The sequence below is a fragment of the Perca flavescens genome, chromosome 4, assembly GCF_004354835.1.
Source record: "Perca flavescens isolate YP-PL-M2 chromosome 4, PFLA_1.0, whole genome shotgun sequence".
Classification (NCBI taxonomy): Eukaryota; Metazoa; Chordata; class Actinopteri; order Perciformes; family Percidae; genus Perca; species Perca flavescens.
Genome location: NC_041334.1, coordinates 27,214,051 through 27,235,968, shown reverse-complemented (window position 1 = coordinate 27,235,968; position 21,918 = coordinate 27,214,051). Strand labels below are relative to the sequence as shown.

General features: G+C 43.8%; 1 protein-coding gene across 3 annotated transcripts in view; it reads right to left on the bottom strand.

The window, feature by feature from the left end:
- LOC114554364 (retinoic acid receptor gamma-A) overlaps positions 1–21,918 on the bottom strand; it is a 53,636-nt gene that overhangs the window by 15,718 nt on the left and 16,000 nt on the right. For 2 of the 3 annotated variants that reach the window (XM_028576165.1, XM_028576164.1), the window contains exon 2: positions 14,974–15,300. In XM_028576165.1, coding sequence (XP_028431966.1) covers positions 14,974–15,139 — 166 coding nt within the window. In that variant the 5' untranslated portion in view covers positions 15,140–15,300. Of the gene's footprint in view, positions 1–1,736; positions 2,224–14,973; positions 15,301–21,918 lie in introns of those variants that run through there. The other variant, XM_028576166.1, reaches the window with a different exon arrangement.

Here is a 21,918-nt window from a genome sequence, read left to right as displayed (position 1 = left end):
ACAAAACAGAGAAAAGTAGCAAATCATCACAGTTGAGAAGCTGCAGCCGGAGATTTTGAGATTTTGTTTGAAAAATTATGATTAAATCGTTTTTCAAAATAGTTGCTCTTATTCGGTTGATTGACTAATCAACTAATCCACCAATCGTTTCAGCTCTAGCTATAAACTGTCCAGCAGCCCCGCCTCATGTTTGAGAGAGACTGAGTTAAAATCTATGCTGACGTGATAAAGAAATAAAGGTATGAATGTCAGAGGTCAGTAACACCTCTGTGCATGCTACTGTCCATTAATGTTAACAGGTTTCCTAGAAATAGAAAGGGGCTGAATCTCTCCCCCCCCCCCCCCCAAAAAAACAAAACAAACAAAAAAAACAACAACCCTGTGGTCAGTGAACATGCAGAAACCTAGACTAAAGAAACTAAACCGATTTTTATATAAAGAAAAAATTATTAATGCACATCTGTGGACATTTGTCTGTCAGGTTGGCATCTGGAGAAGCTCCTTAGCGAGTTGAAACAGGCCCTGCTGTGGTGTTTGTCATCCTGACTGCTCATCCGTCATCATTAGTGAGCACTGAGGACCTGACAGTGCTTGATGCCCTGGTATCTAAATAATTGCTGAAGATAAATAGACTCAAGGTGCTCAGTGGGGACATCCCACAGGGGAGAAGATTTTGTGAACAGAAAAATTGTTTCGCTCAGCTCGGTGACACATGTGAATAGACTTCAGCAAGTCAGTTTCTATTGATAGATAGTGTCAATGTTTGATTTTCCAAGCCACAAAGCCAAGTGTAATCAAAGAGTCTGAAAGTAAAGTCCATGGCAATAACAATAGGTCTGCTTATATATTTATTTTGCCAGTGTATTTTTCTCATTTATCTTTGCAGTGTTTGGCTGTGTGACTGCTCCTGTGTGGGGGTGTTTAACACTGTATCTTAAAACTTGATGCAATCTGTGCCTTGTCTCCTCTCTTTTGAGGAGTTGTCAAAAGAATGTCTAGCCCTGTGTTAGGAAACAGCGTATATGTCAATTGATTCATATTTTATCTTTTAACAACTGACTTCTTATTCTCAAGAGTCATCTTTTCCCCTAAAGAATATTGCTCAAATTAATTCTAGCTTTGAGTAATTTCTTCCGATTGCATAATCGGCAACACAAATCTAAACTATCTATAAGATTGCTCGTATCGTGAAATTATTATCATCCAATTCATGTCTACATTCTTTTGTAATCTGTTTCTAACTAACTGTGGTTCTATTGGCCAAATCACAACCATGTGATTTCAAGGCCCATTTGCCTTCAATCTGTCAGTGCTGTTCCTTTTTGGACGTTGTTGTTTTCTGGACACGTCCCCGGGTCAGGTCCCAAATTGTTTGAAAGAGCTGTCAATCACGTGAAGTCATTCATAAAGAAAACAAACACGATGATGTATAAATATGCACTCCCCAACTCACTCACTCTCACAAAGCACACTAAGCACATAAACAAACAAAAAGCAGGGTGAGAATGGGTACAGAGAATCGAAAGGAATCTGACTCTTCCTGTGGAGAGAGAGCTCTAGGATAACAAAACCAGGACTCTGATAAGAACACACACACGCACGCCGCACACACGCACACGCGCACACACACACACACACACACACACACACACACACACACACACACACACACACACACACACACACACACACACAGCTGCTCTGTTCCAGTCTGATGGACAGGATGAAGTACTCACACTGAATGCTGCCGGTCCCGGCCCAGGCAAAGGGGTCCAGGCCAGAGAAGTAAGGGGTGGCCTTGCCGAGCATGCAGGAGCCTTGTCCGGACACATCAAAGAGGGGCCGCGGGGCCAGCCCCAGAGCCTCCATACAGTCAAACATGCTCAAAATCACAGCAAACACAGCCAAGTTGTTCTGCAGACAAGCTGAGAGACTGCAAAGCTGAGAAAAAAGTTCCTGTGATTGAAAGCAACTTAATGCCCTGCTTGGTCCAGGTGTCTTTCTGTATGTCTGTCTCTTGTTGCCCCCTGACTGCCTGTCCTGTCTCTTCCAAACCAAGTCCTCTTATTTCTGCTCTACAACCCAAACTTCTTTTACACTCTCTGTTCCCAGATCACTTGCTGGCCTGCCTGCTTTGACTTCACTGCTTTAAGTGATCTTAGCTCCTCTCTCACTGGCTCTCTGGGCCTCTTACACTCCACCACAGACTCAGCCGAGTCTCCACATGCTCTCTCAGCACAGAAAAAGGAGGTGGGGTCGGGGAAGAAGAAGAGGGAGGGACGCAGTCCCCAAGGGGGTGTGTATGTGCTTTCTGATTGGCCATACACCCAAGTTTCTCTCCTTCCCCTTTTTCTCCTTCAAGTTTCCCAACTCGCTTCTTCATAATTCATATTCTGCAAATTAAAACAAACACTCCTCACCTCCCCTCCACCCTCCCTCGACTCTTTCTTCTTTCTTTCTTTTTCTGAATTAATTCCCTTTTTGTTTCAGCACATCAAGGAGCGTTGCCTCTTTTTCTAACAATACAGCTGTACCACTTTTAGCAAAAAACTCCCACCTCACAGAGTTTGCTCGGAGCAAGTACGAAAAATGCAGAGAGAGAGGCAATTTAGTGAGAGTGCCATTTGATCATTTTTACAGCTTTCACTGTAAATGGATGCTCTCCTGTGGTTTCTGTACAGTGCAGTAAGACTGACCAAAAGAACACACCTTCTCACACACACTCAGTTCCTGCAATTTCTCAACAAATTAAAAGCATATTACGATTATTGTATTGTGTTGCATTTTTACGCGGGAACGTCACAGGACGACATACATAGCCATACTGAGAAATACAGAGAGTTGTGTGGAGCTGATAGTCTTAATTAACTTTGTAGAAAAGTGCCAAAGTGCCATTCTTTCCAGGAAAAATCCTAAGAAGTCTTTGCAGACCCATAAAATAAAATATTACAGAAGATAAATAGAAAGGCTGCTGAACATATGAAATACAAGACAAAGACTTAATTCCATGTTTTATTATTGTTGCAATTTGGGGTGGAAATGATGGCCTATTCGAGTTGTCTGTTAATTTTCAGACCCCACATCATTCCGTCTCTTTCTTTCTCAATCCATCTCCATGTCTCTCCATTGCAGTTTTATTTATCTCTTAAAGCTTCTCTTTCCATTTGGTCTTGGCATGTGCGGATATCTAATTCAATTCGGTTAAAAATGGATTCAGTTATCTTCCCTCCTGGAGCTTATTGGATAGTTCAGTCACACTGAAGTGGGACTCCGCTGCAGGCAAACCACACTGGCCCGGAGTCTGGATAGTTTGTATACGAGAGACAGCCTCACCCTCCTCCCTCTCCTCCTTCCCTTACTTCCCTCGTTCAAGAGGGATGAACTCTGGAAGAAACCCCCACTGGGGCTCTAACACCCTGCTTCTCACACACACACACACACACACACACACACACACACACACACACACACACACACACACACACACACACACACACACACACACACACAGACTTTCCAAATTGTCTTGCCTGTGGCTTCGTATGCTTCATACTACTCTTGTGTTTTACAATTCTCTATGTTTTTGTTTTCCTTGTGTTGCTTGTTTATAATTCTTCCAACTCCCTGAATCCATTTCTTTAAAATATTTTCATTAACATTATTTCAATTTTTTCCTTAACTTTTATTTTATACTTGAATACTGCCTCTCCCCTCTTCTTTGTCTGTGAGTTGAGTTTTTACCTGTCTTTCACCACCATTGCTGGGTGGCACACACACACACACACACACACTACAATGACACACTGCAGGGAGCAGAGCAGCAGTATCAGCCTGCTGAGCTCTCTCCACACCTTGAGACAATTACCCTCCCCGCCTCACAGCACCCTGCCCCCTGTTGCTGCTTTGAGGAAAGAGACACACAAATGCAGGGCGAATTTGAAGAAGAAAGTCTCACTTTCTTTCACTTTTACAGTAACAAAACATAAACTCCCACTACTTTAGTTGGGTAAATTGCAGTTTTCTGCCTTTCTCACACACATACACACCATTTGTAAGATGAGTCACATTACAGCAAATCACAATCAGGTTCTTTCCGCTATTCATCCTGTCGTAATATCTGACACAAACACGCAGAGCTGAACAATGGCCTCTCTTTCTCTCTCTCTATGTCTCCACCAGCAGCTCCTCCGGCTCGGCCGCAGATATTTGCACAAAGTCTCACTGCGGTCATCAGCAAGCGCACAAATATAGTCACAAATGTGAGGCAAGGAGCGCGAGAGTGCTGGTTTGTGATATTCATGGGTGTTGGAATGTGCAGCCTACAGAGTGTCAGTGGAAATGTGTGTGTGTGTGTGTGTGTGTGTTCAGGGCACAGACAATTGTGTGTGTATGTGCTCAAACAGAGTGCCTGTGATGAAAGACACAAAGAAAAACACACAAGCCTCGCTCTGTGCCTTTAGGTTCAAGTTACTAATATTACTCACACACACACACACACACACACACACACACACACACACACACACACACACACACACACACACACACACACACACACACACACACACACACACTCAAAACATTACGAAGAACAAGATGTGACTAGTACAGAAATTACAAAAGGACATTGTGTTCATTGTGGAAAAATACTTATTTTCCTAGTGATCACTTCAGTGAGATTTCTTCCTTTAATAACTTAACAACTATTTCAATGTAGACAGAATTTTCATCCTGATGTCATGAAAAAAAAGACTAAAATACATTGTTCCAAAAAACATTTTGAGAAATATTTACTTAAAATCTGTAGATGGTAAAACTTAAATAAACCATGTTCAAAAAAAAAAAAAAAAATCTGTAGATGGTATCATGTATTTACACCAATTCCACAAAGAACTGGGTAGAAAAGCTTTAACAAAAAAAGAGTTCCTTGTGTGCTCTTATACGAATTCCCAGTCCCCACTGCTATTAGGAAAAGAGGAGATAACTTACTGTATGATTGAACACACAGCCGGGAGCTTTTAATGTGGATATCCGCTAATTTCAAGTCCAGGGATGTTTTGAATTTCATCTCATTAGGGAACAAAGTCCAGTCTTCCATTCACACTGATTAGGACCTGGTTTGAATTAATTGGCAAATCCCACTTCAACATCTATAGTAATTTTGTATAATTTTGTTCACTTTGAACTAATGAGATATAAGAAATTTACTGTAGCTTCACTTAATGGTAAAGAATGGACTTATTTGTATGGTTAGTCTTCCTCATTTAAAATAATCAGTTCTGAAAACCCCTTTAGGCCAACCGTCATGACAAACTATCAATTTACATAATAAAGGATTAATGTGTCAACTCCATGTGTCAACCATGGTACTGTGCGTTATAGTCGAGGCAGTTTAACCCCTCCGTCAACTCCATTCAAAACGGAAACCACCAAGGATCGGAGATTACATAGTAGGGTCGCATACAGTTCCAAAATTTAAGGATCCTCCTGAGATATCTATATGGTTTCATCCAATATGTGGAGGTATTTGGACTTTTTCTCTCTTGGCAGGTTGGACTGAGGCACAAGTGAGAAACTGATGGTTGGTGGGATCAACAGGAGCTCTAGACATGGCATCCGGGACTTTACTATATTTCCTTGTTCGTTACTCAGTGATGAACTCTCGCAACTGGAGTGCCCACCGGATGAGACGAGTGCTACTAGGTTATTGAAGCTGTTTTCTCATATGAGCTCTTGACAATGTCAGAAGAAATAATTTGCGGACATTGTCTGAAGTTGTTTCACACATAAAGCACACAACAGGAGATTGTCACACTTAATGTGAATACTCCGTTTGGTTTAGGCTAAAGGGTGGCACCTGGGAAGAGCATGCAGGAGGCAGGACATGACGTGGATAACACCGCGTTCACGTAGCTGGTTCATAATTTGAACAACTTAAATAAATCTCTTGCTGGAATCCTTGAATTTGTCTGATCCAGTTAGACATTTCCGTTGTGTAAATTACCCTTTCTTCACCCTTGGATGTTTGTTTTCTTCCGGTTTCGTTCCAGCCGCATGATTGAAACGTCATCAACATGCCCACTCGTTCACTGTAAATTTTTCGGACAATGACCGGCTCTATTCACACAGATGTTGTACTAGGGTAGCCTCGTGAGACCGTCCTGATCTCGCGAGCTCCAGTTTTCCACTCGCAGATCAGTCTGGCATCTTGAGGCAGAGAAAATTTGGAGCCGTTAGCCACACGACCGGGCCAATCAGCGTTGGTTTTGAGGTGGGTTAGGTAGTGGTAGACCGATGGTTTATCCAATCAGCTAACCAGTATTATCAGCCAGCGGTAGCCCTAATTCTGTTAGCCGCTCGCTAATGCTTTTTTTCTCTTGGATCCTTCTTTTGGAATATGGTCCGGGAACCTGAAATGGTGACTTTTATTCCTAAATTCTCGTTACACAAACGGCAAATATCCTTTACCGACATGTTGCTTGCATGCTGAGCTTACGAGCTATGCTTTGCCTGCAGCAGCAGGGGCGGGCTTGTGGTTGTATTTTCATACGCTTCGTGGATCTGATTGGTTGATTTGGCCCGTCCATCACCAACATAGGTGATAGACAGATGGTTCATCCAATCAAATAACCAGTATTCCGCCCCTTCCCAAAAGTTCTCCAACGGAAAGTTCCCAGATGGATATGCCGAGCAAATGCGAAGCAATGCATCTGGCGGAGTCAGGTTAGTACTAGGGAGCTGGCACAATACATTTTGTCTCACATACAGCTCCACCGGGTAAGGTCTAAATAATTTCAGGTCTGCAGCGCATGTTTGAAAGAGGCTTGAGTTTTAAAAAACTGAGACAAGAGCAAAGATGAATGATGTGTCACAACAGTGAAGGTCCTGCCTTTGGAGTAGTAATGCTGTTGGTGTGGAAGCAAGACATTGTTTCAAGGTTTTAGCTTGAAAGGCTGACGTCCACATGAATTTGGACCCTTTTCTTTTCAAAGCATTGAGAGGCTATTTGTGAGTCTAAGTTGGGGACAAAGTAATGGTACCAGCAAGCCATTCCAAAAAACCTTAATATTTCTTGGCATGGGAAAGTCCTGCTTTGACAGTGCAGAACTGTCAGTTAGCAAGCTAATTAGGTCTAGAGATTTTTTCCCTTTTTAATAAGATTTCTTCACTAAAATAATGCACACTCCTGGTAAGAAAATCCAAATGTTCTGAAAATGTTTTAATTTGCTACGAAATTCAGTAAAAATGACAATGATTTGATTTTGGGGATAAAGGATGAACATGCTAGAGCGAGGACTCTCATTATCTGGAAGAGTAATTGTTGAATCACTGGTTTTGTTGGGCAACAAACCTAGATATAATGTTATAAATGTGCCTCATAGGTCAATTAACTTGGCTTCAAACTTAGTTACTGCACCTTTAATCTATTTTAATAACTTTGAAATGTTGAGTTGACATTTTTTCATCTTTATTTATATAAGCCTGGTTCATTTACATGTTTTTTTTTTAAAGATTTTTTTTTGGGCTTTTCCACCTTTACTTTTTTTGACAGGACAGCTAGTTGAGAAGACATGCAGGCAATCGTCACAGGTCGGTTTCAAACCATGGACTTCTGCATTGAGGCATAAACCTCTCAGTATATGTACATGTGGGCCTGCTATACACACTAAGCCAACCCGGCCACGTTCATTTATATGTTTATCTTACCAACATTTCCATCTTTCCTCCCTTCCTTTTACAGAGTATCACACACGCAAAGTCTCAGTTGTCTTACTCCACTACATGCTCGACATGTACTTTAACTGAAGTTAGATGTTTAATTAGTTATTTAACTAATGTCTCATTGCTACAAGCTTAACATGGATTTATTACAATCTTCTATTTCTTTGTTGTTGGCCTCTAGTGTCAACTATCAAATTAAGTGTAAATCACAGATAACTATGACTAATTTAGATATTCTGCTGAACCTGACAGGTTTTCCGGGCCTCTTTCTTGATATTGGCATCAATCCTGACTGACATAATGCAGCCACTCATATCTTTATTTCTCGGCCTGTACATGTATAAAAGTCCCAGAGGCAACATGTCAAAGATGTAATGACATTGTGAGCGCTAAAAGCCTGGTCGTAGGGCCAGAACCCAAACAGATATCAGCAGCTCACTGAACACATTATCTGTGTACACACAATGATTGACAGTATTCAGTGTTCAGCAGGTTCTTCTACAGCAGATGTCAATCTTACAGGATGAGAGATAACGGGATTAATATGTACACAAGCTAACCCACCTAATTTTGGACATGACTTCAACAGACAGTCAAATGTAGAGAACTACATTAAAGGAATAATTCACCTTCAAAATCACCAGCTGTATATAAATTACTCACAGTGTTGCCTTGAATTCATGAAGAAAACGGAGAAAAGTCACACCTGTTGGAGACTGTTGACTGTGTGTTTTTTGATTCTCCGTTCAGTCATGCGACAATAACAAAGATTTAGATACTCGGTGAGTAATTCACAAAAGGTAATTTTGAGGGTGAAGTATTCCTTTAACCTGAGCATAGCATTCATATAAACTCACTAATAGTTTAAAGTTGCATCTGCATCTATTTATTCTGAAATTGCAAAAGTAGAAATTTCAGAAGTCAAGAACATCTTGATATACAAGGCAAACTAAAAGAGGGAATTGAAGAAAAAAATGTATGTAAAGGAGGGTATTTTTTTATTATCAAAAGAGGACCTTTTAATAACTTAATCAGAAAATGTTACACTTGTTACCCTTCTCTTTGCAATATTGATGTTGAAAATTTCCAGTAGGAGAGTAGAGACAAAAACAAGCCACACTTATTTACACCAACAAAAATATTGTATTGTATACAAGGTTTATTACCCTTGTTGAAAATAAAGTATGACTTGAGCAGAATACACCCTTTTTGTGATCGCTGAATTTTGCCACTGGCGGGTCAAACTGTCAATCTACCTGCCACATTTGCTTGTAGCCAATAAGAATTGAGTGATTCATTAGTTCTACCAGTAGAATTAGTTCTTCTCCGTGAACCATCACCTTATCGTGGTGGAGAGGTTTGTGTGTCTCTGTGAACCTGAGGGCTGTGTTGTCTGGAGCTTTGTGCTCCTGGTAGGGTCTCCCAAGGCAAAGTGGTCTCAGGTGAGGGGCCAGACAAAGAATGGTTCAAAAACCCCAATGAAGAAGCAAGGTAGAGATGGAGTGACCCTGCCCGGAGGAAGCCCGGGGCCCCCGTCTGGAGCCAGGCCCAGGCGGCGGGCTCGTCGGCGAGCGCCTGGTGGCCGGGTTTGCCACGGAGCCCGGCCGGGCACAGCCCGAACAAGCTACGTGGCTCCCATCTCTCCAGCCCATGGGCCCACCACCTGTGGGAGGAACCGTTGGGGTCGGGTGCGATGCCACATGGGTGGCAGTGAAGGTCAGGGGCCTCGACGGACCAGACCCGGGCGGCAGACGCTGGCTCTGGGGACGTGGAACGTCACCTCTCTGTGGGGAAGGAGCCGGAACTGGTGCGGGAGGTGGGCGCTACCGGTTAGATCTGGTGGGGCTTACCTCACGCACAGTCTCGGTTCTGGAACCATACTCCTGGATAGGGGTTGGACTCTTTTTCTTCTCGGAGTTGCCCAGGGTGTGAGGCGCCGGGCGGGTGTGGGGATACTCACAAGCCCCGGCTGGCGCCGCTGTGTTGGAGTTTACCCGGTGGACGAGAGGGTCGCCTCCCCACGCGCCTGCGGGTTGTGGGGGAAAACTCTGACTGTTGTTTGTGCATATGCACCAAACAGGAGTTCGGAGTATTCGGCCTTCTTGGAGACCTTGACTGGAGTCCTGCATGGGGCTCCAGTGGGGGACTCCATTGTTCTGCTGGGGGACTTCAACGCATTACGTGGGCAATGATGGAGACACCTGGAGGCGTGATTGGGAGGAACGGCCTCCCTGATCTAAACCAGAGTGGTTGTTTGTTGTTGGACTTCTGTGCTAGTCATGGATTGTCTATAACGAACACCATGTTCGAACATAGGGATGCTCATAAGTGTACCTGGTACCAGAGCACCCTAGGCGAAGGTCAATGATCGATTTCATAATCGTTTCATCTGATCTGAGGCCGTATGTTTTGGACACTCGGGTGAAGAGAGGGGCAGAGCTGTCAACCGATCACCATCTGGTGGTGAGTTGGGTCAGGGGGGGGGGAAGACTCTGGACAGACCTGGTAAGCCCAAACGTGTAGTGCGGGTAAATTGGGAACGTCTGGAGGAGGCCCCTGTCCGACAGACTTTCAACTCACACCTCCGGCGGAGCTTTTCGTGCATCCCTGTGGAGGCTGGGGGCATTGAACCCGAGTGGACAATGTTCAAAGTTTCCATTGCTGAAGCTGCGGCGAGGAGCTGTGGTCTTAGGATCTTAGGTGCCTCAAGGGGCGGTAACCCACGAACACCGTGGTGGACACCAGTGGTCAGGGAAGCCGTCCGACTGAAGAAGGAGTCCTTCCGGGATATGTTATCTCGGAGGACTCCGGAGGCAGTTGCAGGGTACCGAGGGGCCGAAGGGCTGCAGCCTCTGCCGTGAAAGAGGCAAAGCAGCGGGTGTGGGAGAAGTTTGAGAAGACATGGAGAAGGACTTTCGGTCGGCACCAAAGTGTTTCTGGAAAACTGTTCGCCACCTCAGGGGGAAGCGGGGAACCATCCAAGCTGTGTACAGTAAGGATGGGACACTGTTGACCTCCACTGAGGAGGTAATAGGGCGGTGGAGGGAGCACTTTGAGGAACTCCTGAATCCGACTAATACGCCCTCTATGTTAGAGGCAGAGCTGGAGGATAACGGGGGATTGTCGTCGATTTCCCAGGCGGAAGTCACTGATGTAGTCAAACAACTACACAGTGGCAAAGCCCCGGGGATTGATGAGATCCGTCCAGAAATGCTCAAGGCTCTGGGTGTGGAGGGGTTGTCCTGGTTGACACGCCTCTTCAACATTGCGTGGAAGTCTGGGACGGTGCCAAAGGAGTGGCAGACTGGGGTGGTGGTTCCTCTTTTTAAAAAGGGGGACCAGAGGGTGTGTGCCAATTATAGGGGTATCACACTTCTCAGCCTCCCTGGTAAAGTCTACTCCAAGGTGCTGGAAAGGAGGGTTCGGTATATAGATAGTCGAACCTCGGGTTGAGGAGGAACAATGCGGATTCCGTCCTGGTCGTGGAACAACGGACCAGCTCTTCACTCTCGCAAGGATCCTGGAGGGAGCCTGGGAGTATGCCCAACCGGTCTACATGTGTTTTGTGGATTTGGAGAAGGCGTATGACCGCGTCCCCCGGGAGATACTGTGGGAGGTGCTGCGGGAGTATGGGGTGAGGGGGTCTCTACTCAGGGCCATCCAATCTCTGTATGACCAAAGTGAGAGCTGTGTCCGGGTTCTCGGTAGTAAGTCGGACTCGTTTCAGGTGAGGGTTGGCCTCCGCCAGGGCTGCGCTTTGTCACCAATCCTGTTTGTAATATTTATGGACAGGATATCGAGGCGTAGTCGGGGTGGGGAGGGGTTGCAGTTTGGTGGGCTGGGGATCTCATCGCTGCTCTTTGCAGATGATGTGGTCCTGATGGCATCATCGGCCTGCGACCTTCAGCACTCACTGGATCGGTTCGCAACCGAGTGTGAAGCGGTTGGGATGAGGATCAGCACCTCTAAATCGGAGGCCATGGTTCTCAGCAGGAAACCGATGGAATGCCTTCTCCAGGTAGGGAATGAGTCCTTACCCCAAGTGAAGGAGTTCAAGTACCTTGGGGTTTTGTTCGCGAGTGAGGGGACAATGGAGCGGGAGATTGGTGGGAGACTCGGTGCAGCGGGTGCGGTATTGCATTCAATCTATCGCACCGTTGTGACGAAAAGAGCTGAGCCAGAAGGCAAAGCTCTCGATCTACCGGTCAGTTTTCGTTCCTACCCTCACCTATGGTCATGAAGGCTGGGTCATGACCGAAAGAACGAGATCCAGGGTACAAGCGGCGAAATGGGTTTCCTCAGGAGGGTGGCTGGCGTCTCCCTTAGAGATAGGGTGAGAAGCTCAGTCATCCGTGAGGAGCTCGGAGAGAGCCGCTGCTCCTTTGCGTCGAAAGGAGCCAGTTGAGGTGGTTCGGGCATCTGGTAAGGATGCCCCCTGGGCGCCTCCCTAGGGAGGTGTTCCAGGCACGTCCAGCTGGGAGGAGGCCTCGGGGAAGACCCAGGACTAGGTGGAGGGATTATATCTCCAACCTGGCCTGGGAACGCCTCGGGATCCCCCAGTCGGAGCTGGTTAATGTTGCTCGGGAAAGGGAAGTTTGGGGTCCCCTGCTGGAGCTGCTCCCCCCGCGACCCGACACCGGATAAGCGGACGAAGATGGATGGATGGATGGATGATTCATTAGTTGTTTTTCTCCACTGTTCTTTCACCTTTCCAGTGGCATAGCACAAAATTCTGGGCCCTAAAGAAAGGCATTTTCTATGGGCCCCTCCCCGCATCCACAGCTATTCATTCTAGCATCTTTTTGGGCCCTCCTCACATGAGGGCCCTGGGTACTCAGTCCCCTTTTTCATCCCAGTCTGACGCCCGTGCACCTTTCAAACAAGTCTACCATTTCCTTGGTTCAAAAATGTGGCGGCACATTACTAGAGTGAAGAGTCCGGCTAAACAAGCAACCAACAAACAAACACAATGGCAGGGTTTGTAAGTGGCTGACAATACATATTTAAGAGTCTTTAATTATATTGATTTTGTTAATAACTTGACAGCACTTAAATGTGTATTCTCAACAAATTCAATGCTTGTGCATTTCCTGTATTTTACTTTTATGAGGCAAAAGAAATTGGCTGGTAAAAAGTCTGTTTGGCTAGTGGATTTTAAAATCTACCTGCCACAGTGGCTGGTGGCCAAAAAGCAACTACAGGACCTGACTGTAACTCAGTCAGTCAGTTTCATATTACATATATAATTATACATAACTAGAAAATTGCTACAACACTAGCATTACAGGGAACTAACAGTGTGGAGTGCAAATATTAAATAGTGCTGTGATCCTGTAATGTCTGAGTAATATCAATAAACATTACAAAGAGTAGAGAAATAAAGGAAAGGATATAAGGACAGGGCAGACGTTAAGATTTTTCAGGAAATTACATATTAGAGCAAGTAAATGAGAGTGTCCTTCACTTTCAATTTCAAAATACACAATTTTGTCAGTCTTTGCATGACCCACTCTGCTTCTTGCTCAGTCTCTCTGTCACTGTGAAGTGCAATAGTGCCCCCTGTGACTCAAAATGGTCTCTATCCAAACACACTGCTTTTGCAAGTTGAATGAGGAACCCTTTAATCTGCTAAAAGCTCCCTCCTTCTTTCGAGGAAATGCATGTTTCTCTGTTCCAACGGTGATTTCAAAGATTTAGATTCTGTGGAAAGCAGCAAATTATACCAAGGACCATGTTATGTTTGCTTTTTTTTCCAGCCTGCCCTCTCTGTCGTCCGCGTGGTTTACCACATGGAAAAACTCTCTTCTATTAATGCATGATGTAAAGCCTGATTATAACTTCAAATTGGCATCTGGCACACTATCTTGTCATGTGCAAGGGTGTGGGATCAGGATTTCTTGCCTCCTGATTTAGCCTTGGAAAAATGTTAAAACCCTCATGATTATATTGAACATTTCTAACACATTTTCCTTAGCAATCTGAATAAAGATGAATGTGACATTGTAGTTTTGAGCTGTAGCTCTGAACATGATGAGATTCTTTCAGTTAGGAGCATCTTTGTGCATCTTCTTTTGTGTTAATGTGAGTTTAAGTGAGGTACCCCAGTGGCCTGTGGTCATATAAGTAATTTGCAAAGAATCTTCTCAAAATTACTTTTTTATAAACTGCACCAAATGGAAAATCTTTTTGTAAATGCACATCTTTCAAATGTATAACACATATCCATTGTTGTTTGTATAAGTTGTGTAAAGTATTGTGGAACCAGCTCCCAGTCTGGGTTCGAGGGGCAGACACCGTCACCACATTTAAGAGTAAACTGAAAACTCTTCTCTTCGATAAAGCTTATAGTTAGGGAACGAGGAGTTGAAGCGTCCACCTAACCCGGCCCACTGCTTCTCCTCGTAGTAATCAGTTTTATATACTGTATAATTAATAATCTAGCGAGAGTAGAGGGAGGCAGGCCAGTACAGCCCGATCCGGTTGGGGAGAGTTCTAGCCCGACCAGGCACCTCTCTTTAACCTGCCTCTCTTAAGTTATGCTATTACAATTCTAGACTGCCGGGGAGGCTGTTCCTCCCTAAGACACACTGAGCTGCTCTCTCATCTCTACTTGTTACTTTTGTATGCATCCTGTCCCAGAAATGCTTGTTACTAATCTAGCTCTGGGGAGTTTACTCCCCGGAGTCCTTATGTTTCTTCTTCGCAGAGCTATGCTCTGCGATTCTCTGCATTTCCCGGCCGCATCCTGCTGCGTCCTGCTGCATCCGCAGCATCCACCCGTGCTCTGCAGCGCCACGTTAAATCCCGCAACGCCCTGCTGTGATGTTCCTATGCACAGAGTAGTCAGGATCCGGTATGGGAGACTGCGCTACTCAGTATGACACGATGTGCCCTGCTATGACATGAACTTCCACGATAACCTTCGAAGTCACTGTGACTTCTAATGTGACTATTATCACCACTGTTCATCACGCCCCCAACCGGCCCGTCAGACACCGCCTACCAAGAGTCTGGGTCTGCCGAGGTTTCTTCCTAAAAGGGAGTTTTTTCTTGCCACTGTCGCAATAGCCACTGCTAATGCTTGCTCTTGAGGGAATTACTGTAATTGTTGGGGTTTTGGAATTTATAGAGTGTGGTCTAGACCTACTCTATCTGTAAAGTGTTTCGAGATAACTTTTGTTATGATTTGATACTATAAATAAATTGAATTGAATTGAATTAAATGATTAATACATTATTTTTATTACTCACACAATGCAGCCATCTCTTTGGGAAGGTCTGCCCCAAACCGGCCGAAGAGGTGGCTACTGGCCAGCAGGTCGAAAGGGGAGTGGCTCCGCATGGAGTTAAAGGTAAACGGGTACATAGCTCGAGGGAATCCGGTCATGTGACGCACTTGATGCTCCCTGTTGGCCATCGTGAAAAGTGCTGCTGGCGGTTTGGTTAACTTTTCTCTGACTGTCTTGTTTTCTCCTCCTCCTGCGTCGTCTTCGTCAGGGGCCTGCGGTGAGATTGAAGTGGGCTGCTGCCATTCAGCCCCTCTCAGCTTGGCGACCAAGACCTGACCAGGTCCAGACTCTGTAGAAAAGGGGGAAGAGAAAGGAGGAGGGGTTAGATACTGGAACTAAAGTCTGACATAGAGAGCACAGTGGCTTAACAACTTACTACTAAAGTCAAATCAACTACAAAAATTCATACAAAAATATCAATAATCAAAACATTACCTGAAATATATATAAAAAAAAGAAGCAAACTCCAGATGAGGAACAAAAATGAAGAAGACTAAGAACAAAAACACTTTTCTCCTGCTTTTTGTCTGTCTTCAAAGTAGTGCCATGATTTCAGGCAACGCCATATGATTTCAATCAGCAGAACAGAATTACAAATGGTCTCTCTGTTTCCTCTGCCAGCCTGACTCTAGCCAGCCTGCTCGAGAACAGCCAGCCGTAACATGGGTAGGCTACAATTAACCCTTTATAACAACAGACACACAAGACCTTCTCATTCTCACTGTACCCCACAGCATAAGCACTTTGTGAAGCACACAAACCGTTGGTGATGATCACCATGTCTCACCTTTCCTGTCTCTCAGGACTCACTTAGTGGCTCTGTGACCCTCTCAATAAATTCAATGAGGGCAGCCCTCCCCTCTTGTATAACTCTCTCATCCCCTTCACTGATTTCATGAGTGGGTGGAGCTTAACTCTCTTGTGGTGGAGCTCTGGTAAATACAGCTTGGCCAAAGAATGTCTTGTTGTTTTGGGCCTGCTTCGGCATGGGAATCAAACACCCAGGGTGGGTGAGAGACCGACTGAGAGAATAATGAATTTACGAATGTCCCTCATTGAACTAATAACAAGAATACACAGTTTCAGTAGAAATACAGAGTGAAAAATACATATCTGAACTATCTGTCTTTTAAATATGCATTTGTTGGCAAATCCCTGTCCTTGTCTCTCATTTGTGCTGACAGACTAACTAATGGGAAAACAAATACAGGTACAGTATACATAAATCACAGTTACACACCTGCCTGTCAATTACAGTGCTGCCTCAAAGGGTCGCCCCATACCTGACTGAAAGTAAACTGTTCCACATGTGGAGGTGAAAATACCAGCCAGAGCAGAGCTTTTGTAGCACATAGACATGCAAAACACACACACACACACACACACACACACACACACACACACACACACATATACATTCATACAGACACTCAAGCAAAACCTCCAAATTTAGCAAGAGTACACGGTTCCAAAGGTTCCATATTAAAGGGTCAATTCACTCAAACCCCCTCTTGTGTTCTTGTGGCATCTAGCCATGCAGATTATGGTTTTATTTGTTCAGGTTTTGAGATATCTATTTCTGCGTCCAACCCAATAAAATGGAGATTGTATGTATTCACAGAATTCAAAAACTTATATTTATAAAAAAAAGGAAGAGTGTCCTAGTTACTCTCCACCAGAGATGGGTACTCGAGTCTGAGACAAACAGCTGACTTCCGTCTTGACTTGCGACTTGACCCAAAAGACTTCAGACTTGACTCGGACTCGAGCTTCGAGACTCGTCAAAAACCTGTTTTCATGCAACTATTGCTTTTTAAATCTAAATTTATTCATGTATTTCTATTTTCTTTTATTTGCGCATATACGTTGAGGAAACATATGACGAGCTGTATGTCCCCTGCCCTTTGCCATAATGTGCAACGTAACGCATGTGCTATGCCTTATGTGCGCGCACTCACATATAAAAAAAGAAATGCATTGACGATGGCGACACCAAGTCCTCTCGGAGTTGTGCCTTTTGCCATTAGTTTTGCTTTCAATAACTTTGTAAACAGTGGCAGTAAGCCAACAGCTACATGCAAGGTGTGTGGCATCAAGATAAATGATGCCGGATCAACAACGTTGAACTTCATCAGGCATCTAAAAACGCACCCATAGGTCAGTCACTTTCTAATGTGAAATAGACGTTACATTTAGCATATATCGTCATAGGTAACAAGCTAACCATCGCAAAGTATTGTGCTAATGCTGGGAACAGGCAAATTGTATCTTTATAGTTAGTAGATGCTGAGGCTCAGACATCCATGGCGCACAGGAGGCGGGACGCACGGATCCATCTCCCCAGGAAGAAACCCTGTGTCGGGGGGGCAAACTCATGTGATGCGTAATTGATCCTGTGGATGATTTGTAGGCTATGTAAGTGAACAAGATGTACCCAGTCCACCAAACTCTGGGCCGTCTTAATTCTGCACATATTTCTGTTACTGTAGTCCTATTTACTATTTCATTATTTCATCCATGCGTGGTGCAGCAGATCCGTGGCACTGTCACCTGCCGTGGAGACGCTGGCCTAACTATCCTCTCCTCCTCTGAATCGGGTCTCCCTCGCGCTGGACTCAGTTTAAAGGAACACGGCGAGTTATTGGGAATTTAGCTTAATCACAGTAACCCCCAGAGTTAGACAAGTCGATACGTACCCTTCTCATCTCCGTGCGTGCTGTAACGCTGTCTGACGGCTCCAGCGGCATCAGGCCAGCACAGAACATGCAGGTGAATGGTTCCAGTAATCCTACTGCTCCGAATAAGTGACAAAATAACACCAACATGTTCCTATTTACATGTTGTGATTTGTATAGTCACAGCGTGTACAAAAAACAATGTAACATGAGACACAGCCATCTTCTAACCGTAAACAAACCGGGAACTATATTCTCAGGCGGAAGAATATAGTACTTGGGCGGAATGATTTGCTTTGCCGCAAGCCTGTCTGAGAATATAGTTCCTGGTTTGTTTACGGTTAGAAGATGGCTGTGTCTCATGTTACGTTGTTTTTTGTACACGCTGTGACTCTACAAATCATAACATGTAAATAGGAACATGTTGGCGTTATTTTGTCACTTATTGGGAGCAGTAGTCTAGTTGAAACCAGTTACCTTCAGGATCTGTGCTGGGCTAAGCTACCGGGGGAGCCGTCAGGCAGCGTTACGACACGCACGGACACGAGAAGGGTATGTATTGACTTGTCTAACTCTGGGGGTTACGGTGAATAAGCAAACTCCCAATAAGTCAGCGTGTTCTTTTAACTGAGCCTATTAACAATTAGAAAATAAATGGAATTACAGCAGTGAGTTCAAACAGCTTTGGACTGACACTGAGATGCATGTTGTAACTGGTGTGGCCCCGCCACTATTCTCTTTTTTTTTGAGTGAAAGAGACGTTACACATATATCGTCACAGGTAACAAGCTAACCATCACAAAGTGTTGTGCTAATGCTGGGAACAGGCAATTTGTACCTTTATAGTTGTATCCATATGATGTGACAGACTTAGGTTAATATTTCACCAGGTCTGCGGGCTAGAGGGATGTGTAAAGCCCGAGACACACCAAGCCGATAATCAGCCGTCGGACAGTCTGGCGAGGTCAGTGACTCGAGTCTGTTCGTTGTGTTCCGTGCCGTCGTCCGTCCGAGGGTCTGTTGGTCTTCATTTTGGCTGATTTTACATATATAATCGGCTGGGAGGTATGCCAGCTTAAGGTTGCACTAAAAATTCATTTTACTTGAACAGTGCAGTGTTAAACAATTTTAATAAATAGAGATTTGAACCTTATTGAAATTTGTTTTGTGTAAATTGTTAATAATTGAGCATGATGGGAAAATAATCTCAAAAAATAATTGCGAGAAAAATGTTTGGGACAGCCCTACTCAAAGACTTGAGACTCGACTCGGACTTCCAAAAAATTACACACACACACACACACACACACACACACACACACACACACACACACACACACACACAAACACAACACACACACACACACACACACACACACACACACACACACACACACACACACACACACACGCATACACATTCAGTTGCCAGTTTATTAGGTACCCTTATGCTAAAATGAATGCAGTCTAATACAACAGCACTGCAATAAATTCTACCTTCATGAAGATTAGATTGGTCAGCTTTTGTTGAAACTGTTTTAGAGAGGTGTTGATTCAACTTGGAGGCTGCCGTTTGTGGTATATTTGAAATGTACTGTATCATACTGAGAGTTTTTTTCCCCTAATAAGCAGTGTACCCTAACAGATATAAATGGGGTGGACAAAATATTACACCAATCAAAAGGCATCTGTGCTACTATTATTAGAGTAAAATTCTTCTACATCCTTTTGTTGTTGCAGCAGCTATTTCTTCCCCCACACACGTGCACATACAGCACATATTACATATTCACACACAAAGCCACAAAGTCAGCGCAGTGAGTTTTGTTTTTAAAGTCATATTTCCCATATTGACATATTCTCTGTAACTGTGGCTCTGCTGCGTTTTTTCTTCAAAGCAAAGTCTGGTTAGGGAGAGTCCCTGGGACTATTTTCACAAAGAACTTTTGTGTTTGATGATCAGAAAATGTCAAACAGGTTGGTCAAAGTGAGTAGTGATTTTAAAAAAGTAATTACATACATGGTGTGGAATGGTCACATTTTGCAAAACATATGCATGCACATGTCTCTCTAAAAGCAGAACACAAGAAAGATACAAGCACGGACATGTAGGCTGCAGAAGTGAACATACACAGATGTTCTTTGACTTTAATCATGTTCATGGGCAAGTAATCAGTGGAAAACACACTGCGTTCACACATGTTGAAGCACCATTAAAAGTTGCAATTGACCTTGAAGAATGAAGGAGCAAATAAAGGATGGAGGATCCCTCCACAGATGCAGCTTTTGAATCGTTCGGCTTCGAGTTGACTCTTTAACCAATCAAATTCAAAGACCAAAATCACCAGTATGAAAGCCAGATGTATAAAAGGATTGGGATAAAGAAAAAATAAAGTGTGGAAAGCTGAAAAAAAAAAAATGGAAAAAGATAGAGGGAAACAGAGGAAAAGAAAGGGAAGGAACGAACATAGGAGGGAGTTTCAGGCATCTGGCAGGCCATGTGTAAGAAGTGAACAGAGTCCTGTTAATTAGAGACATACTGGAAACTGGATTAATAAGAGAAAGAAAGAACTGTGGTAAAGCGGCATGGACGAAGGGAGAAAAAAAAACCCGGGTTGGGCGGTTGCAGAAAACAAACATAAAAATAAAGCAAAGGTTCTATTTCCACTAATAAACTATAAAATAATGTGTGCCCAAGCCAAGGATTTTTTTCTTTTTCACTAATGAGTAACACACCCCCCCATCACTCTCCCTCCAGGGGGAATACACCTTGGGTAGGGCAACAAAAGCAGTGCTGTGTCTACACGCCTCCAGGCCTCACTGCTGCTTTTATGAGACTTGGCTGGGTCGGGTCAGACTGGGTCACCTGGTCCTGGTCCTGGTCCTGCTATCACACAAATACACCACCGCAGACACTCACACACACAACTGATGCTTCCTTTTCCCAGACTACGGGGATTAAAAACAGCTTTAGTGTAAAAACGTTGGGTGCTTTCCACCTCTCTGTCTTTTCCAACAAGCCAATACATAATGTCAACTTTGTTTCCACATAACTTCCATCAAACTACGCTTTTAGGAGCTACCTCGTTGTGTTCAGCGCATTGTAAACATCTTTCAGCTGTAAACAACTGTAATGAGAACTCACTCTGACATGTTTAACTAATTAAAACAAAAGGCATAACTGCAACCTCTGCATGCGAAAGCCATGTAGGAGTCATCATTTGTGGGTGACAAGCATCTGTAAAAAAGTGACACTGCCACCGTTAGCGTTCTGCATGTAAGCAACACTTGAAAAATGGCCCTAGGTTGTTTTCATAAAAAAAAAAAACATCTCTGTTGTATTTTGGTCAGTCAACAACAAAACTGCAGCAGTCAACATCTGGTCAGGAGTGAGACAGACAGCCCGTGCTCTGCTGGGTGCTGGTGCTCTGCTGGTTAAATCTTTATTCTGTCCCCTCTTGTGTGATCACCTATACTGTGTTTGAATGATTTTGTAGTTTTTTACATATTTCTGTTGTCAGATAACTGATTTAGCAAAAAATAATGATTTGTTTTTAATTTATAACTGCTACCTGTAGTTCAGGCACTCTTGACTCTGATTTTACGACTGCAAAGTCATCTGACAAAATCAACATCAATACAGCTTAATGACAACACCTGTATTCCGTGACTGGCTATATTAAAAAAATGTTTACTTTCCGTTAGAAGTGGCAGAAAGTTGACTTCCTAACTTTACTGCTGTTTAAAAGCTTAACATAATGGCGGTTAAAAGCTTTGTTAGGTCTCAGATCCAGAGAATTTTGGTACATTTTTCGGTTGTTGTTGTTTTTCTGCATGTTATAGTAAAATGTCCTGATGGTGTGGAGATAATGTCGCGCAGCATTTTAAGGGAAATAGATGACTGGGGAATTACAGTTAATCTTCAGTTTTATGGCATAATGATTCCACTTTTAGGGCTGAAGAATGTGTGGTAACATTAAGTCTGTGGGTTTTTAGTTTTAGTTTGTGTATAAACAACAACCTCAGTTAAAGCGTTCACAAAATGGAGCTTGAGCAGGGTGCGTAGGTTAATAAGAACTATATACACTGTATATTATACAGTACATGTTGTTTGGAACTGGCACTGTTGACTATCCTTGGTATAAAAGATGAATGCATCATGGGAAACATGAAAGGATTATACAATCCTGTATATTAGGCTAATTAGTTGGCATGGAAAAGCATGTAATCAT